Source organism: Arctopsyche grandis, chromosome 11 (genome assembly GCF_051622035.1).
Source record: "Arctopsyche grandis isolate Sample6627 chromosome 11, ASM5162203v2, whole genome shotgun sequence".
NCBI lineage: Eukaryota > Metazoa > Arthropoda > Insecta > Trichoptera > Hydropsychidae > Arctopsyche > Arctopsyche grandis.
In genome coordinates, this window is record NC_135365.1 from 16413543 (window position 1) to 16434402 (window position 20860).

The window sequence follows — 20860 nt, forward strand, 5'->3', positions numbered from 1 at the left end:
TTTATTTCAACGGATGATTTTGGAAAGGAATTGATACATGAATTCAAATAAAGTTATATGCTATATATAAATATAATGTAAGGTAATTTATAGGCGCACGCGTGCATTTAATATTAATCGTAATAAAAAGTGCGCGCATTAAGGTCTGTTCATACGGTTCGGTGATTACTAGTCAAATGTGAACCGGTCACAGGACAACCGGTCGCTCTAGATCGGTCACACGTGATCACCCGTCACACTAAAACTGGTCACACCCTAAAATCGGTCACGAGAAAACTGGTTGACCTATTCTAGGGTTTGAACAGTTTTCTCGTGACCAGTTCTAGGGTGTGACCAGTTTTAGTGTGACGGGTGATCACGTGTGACCGATCTAGAGCGACCGGTTGTCCTGTGACTGGTTCACATATGACTAGTAGTCCGTTTACCGTTCATGCCTATCCAGCACGACCCGTATCCTGCAGGTGTCCTGCAAGTGCGGATAGTATTCTTTGGTACATTGTATGGACGTATTCATACTCCATTCGCGCATGCGCATTTACGCATTCATGTGCGTCCATATAGAATGTACTAAAGAATACTGTCCGCACTTGCAGGATTCGGTTCGTGCTGGATAAGTATGAACAGACCTTTACACGCTCACCAATCCAACCCGTTCGAAATGATGAATTAATGTGTGTGTGTGTGTATTACCCGTCGCTCAGCCTGACGTCATATGACGCTCCACCCCCCTCCCCCCCCACTTCCCGGGGCCCCTCGACCACTTGACTCTGATTGGGGTCTACCTGTCGAGCCCGAATTAGGTTTTAGCGAATGTTAAATGCCCGAAAAAGGCGTGGTAGTGGTTATCATGGGTAGAGTTAACGAATCCCCCCTCATACCCCCCCCCCCCCAGTTCGAAAATTAATTAATTAATTCGAAAAATATTTTCAATTCTCCTAGGAGTACACGTAAAGGAAAGAGATGGATACGATAACGAGAAAACTACTACGTGTAGTATTTAAACTAGGCATTCAACATTCGAAATTCGTTGTGAATGTATCCGGATCGCAGGATAGTAGAAGAGATAAATGACCGATTTGAGCTCGCGACATGCGTGCGAAGAGTATATCCGAGTACATATGTGCGATAGAGCGAGGGATGCACCTAAAACTGCATTACCAAGAGATGCACCTGTGTGCACATAATTGTGCACTCGATGAAACATCGCAATTCGGATCAACGGAATGAATTATTTATTAATAATTTAAAATTTAAATAATTGTTTTGAAAACAAATTCTTCTTTTGTTAATGTCGCCTGAGTGAGTACTTCGTATACACTAATCAAGATCCGTCTCTTTCCACGATATACGATTCCAGGAGGAGAAAGAAAGATGGAGCGTGTAAGCGAACTCTACACTACCACAGTTGCAGTCCACAGTTGCATGCGTGGGAGCAGTGTTTCCAGGGAGCTCTGGTGCTCCTACGAAACACTCCTCGCACACATGCAACTATGGACTGAGATACAGCAAATAACGACCCGCCACTGATTGGTTATTGGATTATTAGTCACATTGCAATGGTCACAAAGACAAATTTTGCTATGAAAACCGTGAATGCGAAATATTTTAAGCTCGAGTTTTCGTTAGTATGATGGACTTTTCGGTTGCCAGATTTTCCGTTATAGAGATTTTAGTGACTTTTGGGGGAGCGTTTTGTGACCAATGATCACCGAACCCACTCATTATATCATCAGGTTTTCAAATATGTATGTACGCTTCGACTAAATTGGCACATTGATTCCGTCTACTATAATATTATAAAAAATATTTTTTGTATATATCGCTTTTGGTTCGGTGATTACTAGTCAAATGTGAACCGGTCACAGGATAACCGGTCGCTCTAGATCGGTCACACGTGATCACTCGTCACACTAAAACTGGTCACGAGAAAACAGATCACACCCTAAAACTGGTCATGAGAAAACTGGTCACACAGTAGTCCGTTTACCATCGCTTTTATATTATTTAGTGGAAATGTCAGTCGTTGGGCAATTTATAATTAATTATTGCTCATTTGAATTTAAATATTGAAACGTAGAGATTGAGCGAGTAGTGCTCGCCGATTCGTAATTATTGACTAATCCCGATCGGGATTTAACAGTCCCATTCCCATCGCGTTGAGTACAAAAAATTATTAAAAACTGGCTGTCGAGATGTAAACAACCATTTTTATGGTTACTATTCGATGCGTCTTTCACTCTAATCTGAAAACCTGTTATTTCGTCTACGTAACAATGCTGATTAGATGTTCCATGATCGAGATTTAGTGACTTGCACGAGATCGTTTTTTGCGGAATAATCACCGAGCCGAAAAACGAACATGAAATAAATTGTAGGTACAGGGCGAAAAGTAACGAAATAAAATTTCAACTGGTTGTATTGTCAGCACTGTGTCGGTCTCTGTCGTGTGTGCGTTTCTCCCGGCAACATGGTAAGTGTCTACCTCCGCTGAATCCGAGCCCATCTGCGGGGGCGAAGCCCTAATTTTGCGTATCTCACAATGGGGAGTCATCCATTGTCTCTTGCTTTCTATTTATATACTTTTTGAGCGACTCCCGCTCGCCCCTCTGACGTCACTGAAGCTTGAACCTCGCGTGTTTCCGAATCCACCAACTCTTCAGACGTCTTATTGCAGTACCGAATTGTTTGAATTCGATGGAATATTGACTGCAATTTTCATCCATCTATCATCTCCGAGTTGGATATTTCACTAGAATTGAAACAAGCACTTGTTTCCAACTGTCAGATTTCATGATGCCAATTTTTATATTATTAGATTATCAGAATGCTATGCAGTATTATTATATGTCATTCAAATTATACATTCTTTGCGTTGATTCGTAATCATGTTCCTTTTGAATTCTCACGTTATTTCATATTTTTAGGTTATTTTATGTTTCATTACCACGAATCTAACCTCACTTTGATACAAATTTTATCAATTCTAACAAACTAGTACATGATTGAATTCTCTGAGTATCTACGTATTTTAAATCAACTTGTATTAATTGTGAACCTTTTTCTTTTACAGTCGGCGCACAAAACCTTCATCATCAAGCGAAAGCTTGCGAAGAAGTTAAAACAAAATCGTCCCATTCCTCAATGGATACGTATGCGTACCGGAAACACCATAAGGTATATAATCCAAACCTAAATTCATATATGAAAAATGTTATTGCAATCGTATTCATAAATATTTTCTCATCCTCAGATACAACGCCAAGAGGCGTCACTGGAGACGTACCAAGTTGAAGCTGTAAATTAATACTTTTAAGTTATATCTTATTAATTTACCACAATGTTCACAACGGCTTGCTTGTAATAAAGTGACAGTTTCTTAAACCCACACACGCTTTTTTTTTTTACTTTCCATTTTAAGGAATAATTGCATTGTGAGCAAAATTGATTACTATTAATTCTGAAAATGAACATTTATAAGATCTTTTTGAATCTAGTTAAATTCATCTCGAGTATACCTACTATTACTTTACAAATACAAAGGGATAAATTTTAGTGACTACTGACTATGCAGATCATCCAAAGATTGCTTGACAAAATATTGAGATACATGCATTGATGTATAATACACTAGATCCACCTTCACGTGTTATACTGGTTTCTCTTAGTAGGTAGGTAGGTACCGCTGAGTCGTAGTGGAAAAAACCCCAACTTCCCCGCTAGTTAAACCCCCCGCACCCCTCAGTTAGCGAAGACAAGATCTCCGACCAAAATGACACGTCAGGGCCCATCTCTGTATTATACATCAATGGATACATGTGATAAGAACTTTTGAATGTTTCTGAATTTTCTAGTGCTGCCGATATGTAGAGCTTATTGATATATTCTTTTGATTTCTCGAGTATGTTTCTACCATTACTAAGGTTTATTTAAATATTAGTTCAGGTCAGCATGATAACACTTCTATGACAAATATGCTGTGACAATAATAATAATTATTTATGAAAGGTACTTACAATAAATCAAAATCCTCATTGGCAATTTGATTTTCTTATAAAGTCTAATTGTCAACAATTTTATTCACCTAGATACCTTGATTTCAAGACGAGGAGGATATCGATCAGAAATCTGCAGAATTAGAATGGTAATATTAAGTCTGACAAAAGATATGAAAAAACCGTTATATAATGAGAAAAAATACGAAAATCGGGTGCGATCTCTGTTGATCCCCATTGCATTGTATGGAGTCGAGAGGTTAAAGAGAGAAAGAGGGGTGCCACTTTAGCATGTGGTCTACCTTCACATATGTACTTTAGTATGCGATCTACCTTCACGTTTTTACTTTAATATGCGGTCTCAGTTCTCGCGTGACACTGAGACTATAATACCGACCCTAACAACCATAGAAGTAGAATGCATAGAATGGTCATTGTTAACAAAAGTATCGTCTAAAAGCGAGCCATCGAAGAGAGATGGAAAGTCAGAAGAGGCAAGAGAGAGAGACGAAGTTTAGCAAACAATGAACAAACTTTGCCGTGCAGAGTTTTTGTAGCAACATTTTTGGATGCCGAGAGCGATTCTATGCTAACAACCTAATCTTAGATGAATAGGGCCAACCCTAACCTAACCTGACCATTAAATAGAGGCGCTGGCTGCTAAGATATATTTTTTTGTGAAAATATTGATGAAATAAACATCTTAGCAGCCAACACCTACTTATTTAAGGGTCAGGTTATTTTTTTTTATTTATTTTATTAATTGAAAAATCAACAGACAGGATGTACATAGATATGTATAAAAAAACAAATAGTAAATAAATAATATATGTAACATCCGAGTCCAATAATAGATTTTTACAAAAATGAAAAAGATAAATATGAGGAAAACAAATAAAAAAGTAAAGAATAAAGGCATGACAAAATATGTAGAACATTGCATAATTAAACTATAATATTAAAATATTTGGAAAAGGTTATAAAATAGAATATAAGAAGAAATTGAAATTTACAAACATAAAACAAATGAAAAAGGTAAATACAAAATAAACAAATGAAAAGGAAAAGAATGAAAGCTATAATATGATTAAATAGCACATTACATAACTAAACTAAAGTATAAAAATATTGGAAATATTGGAAAAATAGAATAGGAGAAGAAATGAATCAATCAGTCAAGATTCTCTTGATGTTAGACCTGAATTGATGTAGGGATATACCAAATAGATCAACCTCATTCAGCTCTCCGTTAAACATACGATAAACGCGCTGCAGATAAAAATATTTTTGGGAATTAGTATTGAAAGGATCAAGTGAAAAGAGTGCAACGCGTCTAGAGTACCGAACTGGGATTCTGAAATTAACCTTATTCAGTAAATCAGAACAATCAAGGAAACCATTTATGAGCTTAAAGAAGAATATAGCATCAGTATGTCGTCGCCTGACAGAAAGATTGTTAAAAGAAAGGATTAGAGCCGTTAGGTTAGATTAAGTTAGGGTTGTCCCTATTAATTCAAGATTAGGTTGTTGGGATCGGTACTTTCTTCGCTGCTGACGATATTTTGATAGAAATGCTTCGACAACATTATGGGGCGGCAGGAAAAAATATAATAAACAGGTCGTTGCTACGATACAAGTAAAAAAAAATTGTCTGCGATTCAAAGGTAGACCGCATACTAAAGTAGCACCGTAAGAGGCATATTAGATGACTTCGAAATGTGGTGCTGGGCATTCTATGGACCACAAGACATACAAACATCTTCGTTCTCAAAGAACTGGCTATTTCACAGACTCCACAACATGCAGGAAAAGAAGTCTTTCCTACTTTGGCCATGTTGCCAGGAAGGACATGGATAGTCTAGAGAAGCTAGCAGTCACTAGAACACTAGAGGGGAGGCGAGCGAGTGGACAGTCTCCCATAAGATATTCATATAGAATTTAAGAACTGACGGGATCATCACTGCTTTCAACTTGGAGTGGAGCCGGATTGTCGAGTCTAGATGATAGAAATGACAACGACGCGGAATTGAGCTAAACGAGGAAAAAGATGAAGGTACAACTGGATGTTTCCAAAAATAATAAAAAAAATTGACACAAGATACATTTTTATTGCTATAAATGAGTTAAAAATTTCCACATCAATAATTTATGAATTATAAAAAAATAATACCAAACATGAAATTCAATGGATATGAAATGAATAAAAAAGTATAAAAATACTATTCAACAATCGGATTTTATGGCATTGTGATCATAAAAAAAAACGAGATAATTCTAAATTGTGACCAAAAATACCGGTATATTTTAAAACGATTGATTTAGTAACTGATGGAAGTTGATTATAAAAACAATTCAGACAAAATTACAAAAAAAAAAAACAACCATGAATGAAAAAATATATAGTAAATACGACAGTTACACAGCCAATTTTTTCATCGTAATTTTATACATATATATTTTAGGCCGACAATATTAACAATACGAATAAATCAATAAATGACAAATGTCACACCAAGCAAAAGATCATAAATTTAGCTAAAGTAGCACCATTGAACATTTCGCAAACGACTACCTACCTAACAAGTGACATCGTAAAAAAGGTAAACTGGTCACAATTGCGAACAATTAATAAATGCATATTAAACAGTAATATAAAACATTGCAGCAAGCAACAAACGATCATCAAATCAGTGTCAATTGAGTGTGTGTGTGTGCTGGAATTTCACAAAAAGCGTTCAAACTTTGCATACAGCGGTAAGGAATGTGTAAATTTTTCCACATTGTCAGTCTTTAATCTTCTACATTGAAATTTACATACAAAAACAACCCGACTCAGTCATTCAGTGTACACAAACCTTTATAAAGATACAAGTTTAATATTCACACATTCAAACTGTACGTTTCAACAGGTGAGAATTCCTTTTACAAAATTACGAAAACAAACACGAGCACACAATTTTATCAACCGTTTAAATATATAAAGTATGCAAGTACATTATATACATATATATTTATATTTAAATTAGCGTAAAACAACAAAAAAATAATAATATACAAACAAATATGCAGACGAAACAATAAATTATACACGATACCTAATTTTAATATTTATCATAACAATCAATAGGAAAGTAAAAATAGTTATTACTTTATATATAGTAGATATCACTTGAATATGCCGTAACACATTCAGCCACATACATACATACATACGAACAATAACGTTAAAGCCTTCTCTTTCAATTATATAAATCGCACATTCATTCATGTGTTTTTGGGGAGGAGGGCGGGGGCGGGGGCGGGGGTGTGTTTATTTGTTATTTATTTTTTTAAATATCACAAAATTCATCAACAAGCATTCAGATTTTTAAATAGTCTTCACACGCTGGTGTCTCATGTATTCCTAAGGCTGCTCCTCGCATTGTAGCAAATGCTATGATATGGTGTTTTCAGTGAAAATATTTACTATTCCCGAATCCGGGCCGTCTAGTAAGCTACTTGGTTTGTCTTTCGGCATTGTCATCATTTTGGGCAAATTGGCAATGTGCACTTCTTTACGAAACCGCTGACCCACGTTCTGACCAATTAACTGTAAAAAATAAAAATTTTAACCTATTCTATTCAACATAACTCGACTATGTGTAATGGTGCGTACGCACCAAGCCAACGAACGGCCCACAGGCCAACTTTTAAAACCAGTAGCGTACAAAATATCGAAATAAAAATTAAATTTAAAAATTGAAATTAAATATCAAAATTAAAACTATTATTATTATATTAAAATTAAATTCAAGTATCAAAATAAAATTATAATCATTATATTAAAATTAAAATTAAATATTGAAAGTTAAAACAGAAGATGCACAATTTAAATAAATTTTCGAGATTGACCTAAAATTAGATCATCAACAATCACATACAGGTAATCCTCGACTTTTGTGTGTCGAAGATGTTTTGACTTACGAAGATACGCACTAAGATCGAAAATAAATCAAAGAATTATTATTTTTACTTCCCCGTAATGCGCAGTTACTGAGAATATATCATGTATTAGTATGGGTGATCCAACGATTTTTGCTAACCCGGGGTGTTGTCGGTCACATCAAACGGATTTTTTTATTCTTCAATTGTTTCTCTCGTCGAAATAAATCAAGTAATTAAATCATTTCAGAGGTAAAATTTATCGGATAATGTGTGATTATTAATTTTATTTCGACGAAAGAAAAAAAACCCTTTGACAAATCACCGACATCCGACACCGCGTTTTTTTATGAATTGTTTTTTTTTTATCGATCATCCACGTGGAAATACAGTAACATCTCGTGACGACTTTAACAATATTTTTTTTCGCTCGTAAGCAGAGAAATTATAATATTTCTCTGGTTTAAAATGCGTATCGTCGTAATTCAAAACATTGTTGTAATTCAAAACATCAACGATGATCTAATTTTAGCTCAATCTCGCTCTTTAGCTTGATTTTGATATTTAATTTCAATTTTAAAATTTAATTTTTATTTCGATATTTTGTACGCTACTGCTGGTTAAAAAGTTGGCCCAAAATCGTCGTTGGTTTAGTCCGTAAGCACCATTAGTAAGATAAAAAAAAAGAACATGGTATTCAGTAAACTTTTCGAAAACAATTCATCACAATCAATTCGCTGAAAGACATTTTTCGAATTGCAATTCATTCAATTACACATTGTTCGAATACGTTGTTAGCCACAGGAACGAAAATGAAACGCCCAAAAACGCAAATATCGGAAGGCAAAGATCGGAAATCGATAGATCTTAAGTCGAAAGATAAAAAAAAGGGTCTGCCCCCGTCGTACATACTCACTTAGTTTGCGCGAGCAGGATACAACAGGAACAAGAGGAACAGGCTTTTCCTCCCGTATTCTGCGCGCGCACATTAAACAAGGCTGTATGACAAAAAGAGAGATAATTTCACCGCATGCCACTCATATATATATATTATATATACATAGTACCGTTTACCATGCACCCTTTTTTTTGATCTTTGCGTTTTCGGGCGTTTCACTTTCGGTCCCGTGAGGGAGACCGGTATTTACTTTGTATAATAATACTTTTGTATCGAATGTACAATGTTTCTGGCCAGGGAGGCACATTGGGGTTACCTGTAAGGCCTACCTGGTATAAATAAATAAATAATTTTCGAACTTATAAGATTGAAAAACGAATTCCCGCCTAATAGCGAATGCACTAAATTTAGTAAACAGAACAAATAATATAATTTTGTAGCTATTAGTTTTCACAGCTATATTGTATATCAACCAGTGGCGGCCCGTCCACGTGGCTGCAGCCCGCCCATTATAGTACATATGCATGCTATTTTTGTTTGCATCCGGTCACTGGTATGGTCAACGAGCTACATATATACAGCCCGATTCATCTCAGCACTGATTGTACATACATACATATTTCCAATAAAATTATGATATAAAAAATTAGTAAAACCATACGGCGTTTAGGAGTGGAGTATACGGTGTTTTTTAAGTCATAGTTTTTTTTATATAAATAATGTAAATATATGTATAGGTCTGTTACCGAGAGTTGACATGTTGTCGTTCTCACACAGATGCGCGCGAAATAGACAGAACGTCTTTTTACAAGGTTTTTATCATTATTGAATGCGGTGTAATGGCATGCTATTTACCTATTTACAGACTATACAAGCGCAATTGCACGCCCCAACTCTTACTAACGGACCTATTAAAATCCATCTGCCTCCCAATCATAAATTGTAACACATATCAAATTTTGCTTCCCTATCAGTGACTATCAAATCAAATCGAATGTAAAAAACGCAACCACATTAAAAACCATAATATGTTTTTTTTTAAATAAATTTGAAATCAATACAAAAGTGCCATCTATCTGTCAACGTAATAATTTACATTCGAACGATGTCATTCGAGGATTTTGTCGATTGTGTCATGCTTCGAACGATTCGCACTTCGATAAAATGCCATTCGTGTAGCTCGCTTCGATCAATTGATTTCGCAGAATTTATAAAGAATCAGAACATACCTAGAATCAAAGAACCTACCTGACTAGTAATTTTTTTGAATAAATCCTTTTTTCCTTTTTCAATTTTATTGCCTTTAGTCGGCGCTGCAGATAATTTCTCATCTAATTTATGCAGATCTGACGCACTGACGTTAGGAATTTGTCGCATTACCTGAAATATAAAAATATTACATTATTGCAAACATATGAATAATTTCAATATGTATGCATGATAATGTTATGCGGTATTACCTCTAACATAGCTGGACAACGGGGTCGTAAGGCTTCATAAAGTTGTACTCCGAGTGCTAATAATGCCGCCTGATTTGCATCATGCTGACCGTGTTGTTGCAACGCTTGCAACACCGCTGCGAGAGCACTTGCAGGAAGGGAAGCCGACGGTGCCATAGCGCTGATGGGACGTGCCGCAAGAGCACGAGCACATCCTCCCAGAAGCGAACAAGCACGCAATGAACACACACTGTCGTTCCACCAAAGCGCCCTGAAATATCAGCATAAATTAAATTAAATTCATTATTAGACACAATAAAGTGTAAGTATATAAGACCTATATAGAACTTGCCTTAAAATGGTGTTCAAAATAGGCATGCAGGTGTGTTCGCAAGCCAAGAGCGTGTTGCCGAGTTCTCCGACGTGTTCTTGAGCAGTTATGGACGTGTGATGCGGAGTGCTAGAGCGGGAGACTGTAACCGTTCCCGGAACTTCCATCCCGCTCATACTATCCTCAGCTTCCATTAATTCGTCTTCTCCGGGAAGAGGAATAGTGCCTCCTATTAAAGCGACCTAAAAAAAATACACACATAAGAAAACCCATTTACATTTACGCATAGAAATTACATACGATTGCCGAATCGGCTTACTTTCAACACATCCAAGTATTCCCTAGTTAGATTCCTATTCAACATATCCTCGATGACTTCTTGCGTGTCGTTCGCACCCTCTTCTTCAAATTTACCCGACTCGTACAGAGTCATAATGTATTGCCATCTAATACACAGCCTATTTAGCACTGTAAAAATATTCATATTAAATTAATACACGCTTAATTTCAAATTTAGCTCGTAAAGTATGAACATTTCACTCACTGAACGGTGCAATGTGAGCTATGATAGGCATCAAAACATCATTGTGGAATATTGGCGGGCACGAGTATATGAAAGGCCTGAGGAAAACTCTTATGATCGGTCGTAGGCGATAGTCCGGAATATGCTCGAGACCACACAGGACAGTCTGCACTATAGCGGAACCGATTCCGGGAATTTGATACAACTCGCGTCCGATAGATGGACCGGCAGACCTAAACACACACGTTAAAATGAAATAAAAACAATTTGAAAAATATATAAAACACACAAGAGCGGCAAAATTTACCCGAGCATATGGCAACATGAATCGTTCAGATCTGTGAGGAAGTGTTGCATACGATCCAAAGGCGTCAGCTGCTTTTTGGAGTTCGGATCCAAAGGATCTACTTGTCCAGCCCAGCTCAAACCCAATAAATTCTGGCGATCCACTTCCAACATATTATACGCCGAACGATAACCCTAGAAAATGTATACAAAAAGCACGATTAAATCGAAATCGGATTGAACGACGAGTTGCACGTATCGGATAAAAAGATAATACCTCTGAAAGCAATTGCATCGCTTGAGGATTATACAACTGATTGAGAGTTCTAAAGAGAGATAGCACATGCGGCAGTATGGGTAGGACATGTTCAGCGCACGGATTACGCCAAATGGGATTTCCTCCAGGAGTCATGCCTCCACTGAAGCCGCCTCGAGAAGCCCTACAATGAATACATATGTAAACAAATCCGACTGATTGACTGATAAAAGTGTCGAGCAAATACGTACTTATCGGGGTCGTCAGGCCAAGCGCATCGTTTAATAACACCAAGCAGCAAATTGACGCAGTGTTGCAGGTGACTTCTGTTCTGACCGTTGTGATCGTGGCTAGACGGATGCACCGGCGAACTGTCCAATCCGACGAATCGCATGAACATAGCTGCCGATTCGAAATGACACGCCATTGCAGCCCAGTGAGAGCCGCACGATCCCAATATCTCACCGATGAGAGTCTTCTGTCGGTTGTAGTCGCAGAAATGATTCGATATCAGAAGTAAAGCTTCCTGAAACATTGCCATCAAACAATATACGTAATAATAGTCTCGAAGATGATACGTCGATGATTGAATGATTGGAGTCTTACTTGTAAGGTGATTTTTTCCATGGTGCTCAGCTGCGACGGTTCAGCGCTCAGTTTGCGAACGGTGGAGTGAATTCGGTCAAATACCGGCAGCAAGAGGAGAGGATATTTATGACCTATCTTCACCATAAGGCTGGCCGCGTGTCGTCTGACATTTTTTACGACCCGGGATCTTCCTTCTTTGCTATCGACTTCGCCCGGGGAGCATCCGGTGTACACGAGGGCGGCGAATATTTTATCTAAAACTTGCGGCAGCAGAGAAACGCCGGACATGGCGACACAATTGCCTTAAAAAAGCATGAAAACACAAATAAGGCAAAGTTTTTATGTATATGATCAGTATTAAAAGTTTTTTTTTTTTACCTTGAGTGATTTGGCAAGACGACATACTGAGAAACACGAACAGAGCCGAAATGAACGATAATAAAAGACTGAGCAAAAGTGGATCTTGAGGTTCTAAGGCGAGACAAAGTTCTAATAAAGTGAGTCCAGATTGAACAGAAGGTCTTTCAGGCACCATTAGAATACGAGAAAGTACACTTTCGAGCAACTGAAAATACATTAAAGATATATGAAACATAAATGTATTGAATATAAATCAATATTCATGACATTACAACTACATAGTACAATTCCTTATCACACGAAGGCTTATTTCATTAATTACATTACAATTTTGAATGTATAGGTAATTTAAAAAACATTGAAATTGTATTAACGATCAATAATTAAAAAATCTCATGTATTGGGTACATCAATAGAAACAATTTTTTCAAAAAGAAAAAACAATCCAAAATTTCTCAAGTTCCCATTTTGAAATAAATTATGCCATCATGAAAAAAAAACCACGTATTAAACTCGTACATGAATAATTGCCGGTAGGATGATTATTGCCAATTTTGATGGGAACCGTTTCAACAATTAAATCAGATAAATTTGCAAACCTGATAGGAAACGATTGACTTGGACTAACAAATATACAAGTCTGACCAGCAGCACTGCAGAAATACTCGAAATAAATCCTATTCAATCGAGGTCTAACCAAGGGTTCGAACCCGGGAGCCTCTCAATAGTTAGCATTAACGCAACCACCGAGCTACATTGCTGGCTTTATAATATAATAATTATTTAATATATATAATATAATTTACTTGAGACAACGCTTCCCATTCTAAATATACAGGATCGAAAACATTTCCTTGAGTATTGTGAGAATGTGACGCAGCTTTAGATAAGACAACACGTAGCCATTGATCGACATATTCAAATGTAACTAAAGGTGCGATCAACGTTGCTTGCCTGAAAATAATTATAAACACATATTAATCACAAGAAAGTGAAAAAAAACATAATTAACGTATATTGATGATCAAAATGAGCAATATGGAAAAGTATGAAAACGATTGGATAAGAGATATAAAAAAGACGTCTTAATGTGAAACGTAAAGGAGGTTTGTAAAAAGTAGACATACCTAAAGTTATCTAAAAAGTCAGTCCGACATCGACAGAAGAACATACTGAATTCATTATCACTGTCGAAATCTATAGCGGCGTAACTACCAGCATCAGACAAAGCGCCGACTTGACGTTGAGGATATGTAACCTGCACAGTGTTCACAACGTTAATCATACACTTCAGAAAAGATAAAAATCCACCATTTGAAAACGACGTAAACCTTAAGCAGTTTAGGAGCGGTTGCCGTAACCCATCGGGGAATAAACGATAAGAGCACTGGATCTCGTTGAGCGTGTTCGTGCTTCAGCAGCGTGGACCAGACTCCGGATGCGGTGTGAGCCAGAGTCAACGATGGGTGAGCAGCGAATAACAACAGGGTTTCTAAAAAGATCGAAAAATGCTGTGGATGCTCTGTAATACCGTCTTCTCGACTCCACAGCGAAGCCAACTGCTGCCCTAATCCAGCTAAGACCTGGTCGATGAAAGATTCAATAAATAAACGCAATGTATTAATACAAATTACGTATAATACAACAATGATGCTCTACCTGAGTCAACTTTTTGAGAAACAAGTAAAACTTTTCATCCACATTATTTGCGTTAATAATAGCAGCCCTGTGTATACATCCGATTGCTTCTCCGCTGAATAATATCATCAATGGTTTGCGTTCTTTTACCTAAATAATAAATGAAAACAAATAAAATAAATCACACTCACTGTATTTATTAATATGAAACAGTCGATGGAATTTACATACTTGTCCTTTTCTATTTACAATTTGAAGCAAACATTCTGCGGCGGGTAGACGGAAAGCTTCATCGCTCAATAAAATGCACAGGATTTGGAGTAATCTGCCGTTTTGACTTATTATATGATTCATGGATACCCATTCGACGAACCCGGTGAGAGTCAACAAAACGACCTGAAGGGAAATATCGATTAATTGTCGACGAACACAAGCAATATGGCATTGGTATAATGACGAAAAATGATATATGTACTTGTACGACTCTTTCATGCTCTGATGCCAATTGAAAATTGCTCTGAACGGTGAATTCTCTAAATTGCTGAACGTGCAGTTCAATCAAACGAAGGAAGAAAGTGAATATTTCAGCCATGCTGCTCGTCAACGCCGCATAAATATCCTTCCGCCTTTGATTCGATTCAAGTGTCTGAAAATTTAATAAATATTATATAAAAAACAAACTTAAAAATATATATATAATATTATAATTAGGAAAAATTCTGCAAAAAAAATCCAATAAATCCACAATACTCATCTCCAATACCAGGCTTAATCCGAAATAAAAACGATCAGTTGAATACATTGTTCACTCTAGTTCATTCATGAACACACCAGTTTGTTCATACACGAACTATTGATTTTAGTTTAAGTGCTAACAGTCAAGAGCTATCTCCGAATAGCGGATTGGACAAACAATTGAAAATACTTAAACTTATGCCTAATAGTTTGTGCATGAACAAACTATGTAATTCATTTGTCAATTTGTTATTTTGTGTACACTATAACTGGCCAAATTGATTTGTGTATGAACAAACTAGCATGTTCTTGAACTAACGAAATGTACATTTGAACTGTAACATACATATATGTATGTAACAAGATGAGTGAAGTGAATTAACTAAAAAAAAAAAATATTGTGGCCTCCGAGATACTTAAGGGCGAAAACACACTAAATGGTATGGGACGTCACGATCATGAATTGTAAACAGTGGTTGATCCCCAAACCGAATTCAGGTGTAGTTGCACATGCAGAATGCATATCCATATGCAACCGACAAGTTTCTCATACATTTCTTCAAATATGGGATTCACCGTTATCGATCACTGCCAAGCAAAGATAAATACAGGGATAAAATAACACCGAAAACACCCCAGGGGGTAATTTTAGGGACTGTATACCATGTACATATATGGGCTAGGGGTGCTGCGCGTCTTTTCACATGTTTAAAAGTATTTAAAAAAAACACGTACCACATACATAGTACGTACTGAGTGTTGTTTTGTGGCCCAGTGACCCAAAAAGGACAAACAAGCCTGGTGTAAATGTAAACATGTAATCGGCAACCAACTGAAGGCTTTAGTACAATTTATCATGTTTTCAAAACAGACCTCTGTCTCGATCGAATCAATAAGTGAACTATTATTAATTAATAATTTATTTTTTGATACAAAACATAAACAAATTCAATGCATAATAGGCAGCAGCGGTAGCAACTGCGCCTTACTATTGTTTGAATACGTGGTTTGGATCCTTTATGCAGAACTACGTCCAGCTGAAAATCGAAAAATCGTATATGTACCTGCAAGGTGGCAACGTCTTCGACTAATCTCAACAGCACATGGAGCACAATCTCAGTGTGTCGGTTGCCTCGAGCGCAGGCATCACTAAGTTCGGTGAGAAGAGTCGGCCACTGTTGGGGCCATTCCCGTTTCGCCATTTCGACGACCACCCGTGCCAAAGCATCGTTCATGTGACTCGTAGCCCAACCGCCAGCCGCCACTAATTTCATAGCATTCTCCTACGAATTCGATAAAACCAAAAACCATTTCCTACATATTCAATTGAACCAAAAAAATAAAAAAAAAAATCATTCATACTGAGACCAAACCTTGATGAATATTTTCTCTTGGTGCGATATTTGAGTCCATCTATATTTTACGGTGTGCTCCATTAGTTGCAAGCCGAAGTGACGCACTTCCGGAGAGTACTGATTGCCGCTGGCCAAAATGAGACCGGCCTGGGCACACCACGGCGAGCCTTCTTTGAAACTGAAACGTAATAATAAATAAAAATATTGTTAAATTTGTGGATGGTTTATTTTAAGACAAGTTTTATTTCATTCTTCAAACCTTTCGCAAGCGCTGTAGGCTTGCATTCTGTTCTCTTGAGAGGCCGTCGGACTCATGGCGAGCTGTGCGGCTCTGGCCAGTTCTTCCGCGAGGACAGACACCTCGCCGCCGCCACCTACCGGTATTCCTTGTCCGTTCATTTTAATTTATTTCAGTTTTATCTGTAAAAATAAGTATAAAGAAAACATTATTTATAATTTTCAGTAGGTTTCAATTAACCTCAAAAAAAAAAAATAGAGAGAGCATGAGCAATAATGATGCAATATATGTAAATTCGATTCTAGATTAAAACATATACATATTGATCAATCGCATACAATTAGTGTATTTTTTTCTGTAATGAATCTATAACGTGTATATATAGTGGTTAGCATATATGCTTTCGAACATAGTGGTCACGGGTTCGAGTCCCACTGGTTACTGCTGGCCAGACCTTGTTTTTTTGGTCCAGGTCGATCGTCTCCCATGAGAGTTTGCCAATTTATCTGATTGTCATTTAAACGGTTCCAACCAGAAAAATGTAATATTAATAGAAGTGGCTTTAGGTGTTATATTGTTGTCAAGTGACATTCTGTCCATAGATAATTTTAGCATTAGTCGTATCTGACGCTTGATGCTCGACGTATGTCCGATAAAAACTTCTCTGTTTGTTTATATTACTCTCAAGATGTGCAAGCTTCGGTAAAAATTGCACAATGCATTCGAAAACACACAATAAACAACATGGGATACACTTTTATAAGTAAATTGATCCGATTGTATTCCGTGCGATGTAGCGTATTTATAGAGACATACCGCGTAAAATTGACAACAATTATTTATTCGTAAGGGCCCCTCTATTCTTATTACAGCTCTCTGGTTCCAACAAATTGGCAACCTTTAGGGCGAAATCACACACAGGAAGGAACGCGGCACATGGTTTTTTAGATAGTTTTAAACGTGCGAAAAAAATGTGGCGTACTTGGCACATATTCATGGCACACACCGTCCCAAAATCACCCGCTGGAGTGTTTTCGGTACAATTTTATCCTTGCTTGACAGTGATCGATAACGGTGTATCCCATATTTGAAGAAATGTAGGAGAACCCCCACAACAGGGAGCCAAACACATGACGTACCGTTCTTCTCTGTGTGATTTCGCCCTTACCCATTTCTCGAATCTCGAATTTCGCCGACTCGTATGAAAATGCTACAAATTTGTCGATTTATATAAAAAAAAATGCTCCGAAAATTTTAGTTTAACAAAAATTTATCCATATATGTCTTGGATATTGGCTAGGAAGACGCATTGGGGTTTATCTGTCAAACCTTCCTGGTATACATACGTAAATATGTATGTAAAATAAAATAAAATAAATAAATAAACTAATCATGCCGACTTTTATTTAACCTTTTGAATGCTGACCAACGCCGATCGGTGTTTTACCAGTCCATGGGCCTGAAAAACGCCGATTGTCGTTGTATTTTGAGCATATACAAAGTAAACAAGAATACTACTCGCTAAGCTTTCCCAGGTAGCATTATACAACCATTGAACATGGGTTGTATAATTCGTGTCAGTAATTTATAAAGACTGGTTTACACCGGAACTTCAGAATTTATAACCATAGCAGAATTTCCCGATGGAAATCCCTAACTGCCGAGTATTTTAGATTGTGGCTTGGCATTTAGATTGTGAGCATTACATTTTAGGAACAATAAAGAAGATGGAACTCGTTTTGGAAAAAGACTTCTTTTGTTTATTTTATATTGTTGCAAGATATATTAGAGAGTCTAAACACACCTTTACAAAACTGGAAATCCTCGGCGGTAGTTATCTGGGGTTTGTTTGGATTAGCTACAATTTTTATACCTGCTATCTATTGGATTTCAATATAATTCTAGTTGGAAATGTTGGCGAAATTTTCAGCGTAGCGGGCTTTCAACAGAAAATATGTCAGCACTCAAAGGGTTAATGAGTATTGGTGTAATCGATTCTTATCAGTCAATATATATTTATATATACATACATACATATGTACTTCATTGTTCATAGTTTGATTGTGCAATTCTTAAAAATCAACATACTAAATGTTTTTTTGAATATCAGCATGATCAATCAAATATTAAAATAAAAAGATAAAATTTCTGTGAATATGTTAAGGTAGTAAAAGTAAAAAAAAGTATATTAATAAATGATATAATCTACAACGATGCTTCCGACTGTTGATATTAATGTTTATTATAACCACAAGTAATCATATTTTCAACTAAAGATTATAAAACAATGCATATATGTATTGTACAGTAAAAAACATTACGAATTGGAAACATTGTACAATTTTAATACAATGTTACCGCTCGGTGACTTTGAATTAGCAATCATTCATATCTACTATATCGTCGTTGTCAAACCAATATCTGCTATGTGCAAAAAGTATAACTTTGAGATATTGAAGAAAAAAAGGTTCTCCTGTCCGTGCTGATGTACATAGCATATTTTTTTAGCGACCACAGTTCACCGTATAATGCTTGGAGTCACAGAAGTCTTTTTATATGAAAATTTGATTAGTAAACTTGTCATAATGGTCAAAATGTCCAGAATTTGGAAATCTCCAAAAAGTGCACATAGGTTTGACAACGACGATATGTAATATCATATTCACCATACATAGGTCTAAGTTTTTAATGTAATTTTTACATCAAAAACTCATTGGTTATATTATATGTATACGGATTGATTTCTTGAAATAGAATTTTCTTTGATTCAATTTAAGTACATACAATAGTATTTATATTACAAAATAAGTATTTAGAAAAAAATCAATAAAGATATTTTATTATACATTTTTATTAAATTCATTACAATTTTTTTTAATTGATTTTTTTGTATAGTTTTTTGAACATGCGAATCGATTTTTTTTCCAATAATGAAATCGCATCCAAAACGATTAAAATAAATACGAATTTAATTATATAATTTAAAATTGCGTAAATTCATAAAAAAAATAAAAGAAAAATAAATAAATGAAAGCGACAGGGGAAAAGTAATGAAAACAAATGAAGAGTGGTCATATGACGAGCGGTGATGAAACGATAAAATTCAAATGTTTGACAGTTGCAACAATCGTACCGTGGGGGTGGCGAAGGGTGAGGGGTGGGGGTGGTGTTGGTGAGTGTCAACTATCAGGTGGTGAAGAGAAGTGTGGTAGTGGCAGTGGCAGTGGCAGTGGCAGTGGCACGTGTGTGGCGTTTGGCGTTTGGCACGCACCGTGAACCATGCACCGTATACAGTACACTGTGTGCTGTACAGTGGTCCACGCGACACGGAGCACGCCCACTTTTCGAGGCTCCGAATACGGGGAGGGGGCGCGGAGGCGGGGGCGGAGGCGGAGGGGGCGAGGGGCGACTTGCCGGTGTCTCCGTCAACCGACAGTCGCACCCGCTCAGCGCTCAGCGCACACCACACGCCACACGCCGCACGCCACACGCCACACACCACACACTACACACCTCGCACGACACGCGCCACTCGCACTCGCCACCTACCGCATCTGCTCACCCCACACACTCTCACTTTCTCTTCCTCTAATGCACCTCTCACACTATACACATTGCGCATACGTTTCGCTGAATATTTTTACTAAACTCCTATCTCCCTTTTATTGGCGATTGGTGCAACCCGAGACTGACTACCATTGATATAGAATAACCTAGATGCGCCTTACAATACATTTTTGGTCGGATATCTTGTCGCCACTAACTGAGGGGTGTGGGGGGGTTTAAAACTAGCGGGGAAGTTGGAAAAAAAAGGTTGTGGGAATCTCGTCACATTCATCAAAACATTTACTGCGACGCAGAATACATTCCCAAAACCAGTCGAAGCACACCTGCAGCCATTATACTAAACTCAAGCGGAACGCCCCTACCAGTCGAGCGGAACCAAAACGGTCGAAGCACACCGCAGCCATTAAACTACATCGAGCGGAACGGCGCCAATCGTTCCAGAAAATTCTACCCCATCGACAAAAGCACATTCCTCGCTTACGCATCAACAACCACCACCACGGGTCAGGCGATACCAGAAACACTATAAAAGGAGGTACAACCCAAACAACGCCAGTCGACCCACAGCAGCAAGCGTCGACACACAGCAGCAGACCAGTCGACATCCAGCTTCTGACTTGCCACCACTACACTACGCGGACTTGGAAGATCAACCAGCCGAACGAGCCAGCAACACACTGCCGCATCCAGAGACCTTCTTAACATAGCCGAACGCCGAGGCAGCAACACACTGC

The 20860-nt window shown here is 37.3% G+C and overlaps 2 protein-coding genes across 2 annotated transcripts; one reads left to right on the plus strand and one right to left on the minus strand.

Annotated features, from left to right (window-relative positions):
* The first annotated feature begins 2409 nt into the window (after positions 1–2409).
* RpL39 (ribosomal protein L39) lies at positions 2410–3385 on the plus strand. The gene is made up of 3 exons (XM_077441165.1): positions 2410–2470; positions 3071–3174; positions 3251–3385. The coding sequence occupies exons 1-3, from the start codon at positions 2468–2470 to the stop codon at positions 3297–3299; spliced, it is 156 nt and encodes a 51-aa protein (XP_077297291.1). The 5' UTR covers positions 2410–2467; the 3' UTR covers positions 3300–3385.
* Positions 3386–6087: 2702 nt separating this feature from the next.
* On the minus strand, positions 6088–20191 carry Ranbp21 (exportin-5-like protein Ranbp21). Its single transcript, XM_077441164.1, has 21 exons — positions 19693–20191; positions 16581–16741; positions 16340–16499; positions 16031–16249; positions 14707–14877; positions 14463–14627; positions 14253–14381; positions 13925–14176; positions 13721–13851; positions 13400–13547; positions 12612–12798; positions 12252–12535; positions 11897–12171; positions 11667–11829; positions 11412–11584; positions 11126–11337; positions 10901–11049; positions 10603–10823; positions 10272–10521; positions 10060–10191; positions 6088–7581 (listed from the first exon to the last, which is right to left on the minus strand). The coding sequence occupies exons 2-21, from the start codon at positions 16718–16720 to the stop codon at positions 7426–7428; spliced, it is 3717 nt and encodes a 1238-aa protein (XP_077297290.1). The 5' UTR covers positions 16721–16741; positions 19693–20191; the 3' UTR covers positions 6088–7425.
* Between the last annotated feature and the right edge of the window lie 669 nt (positions 20192–20860).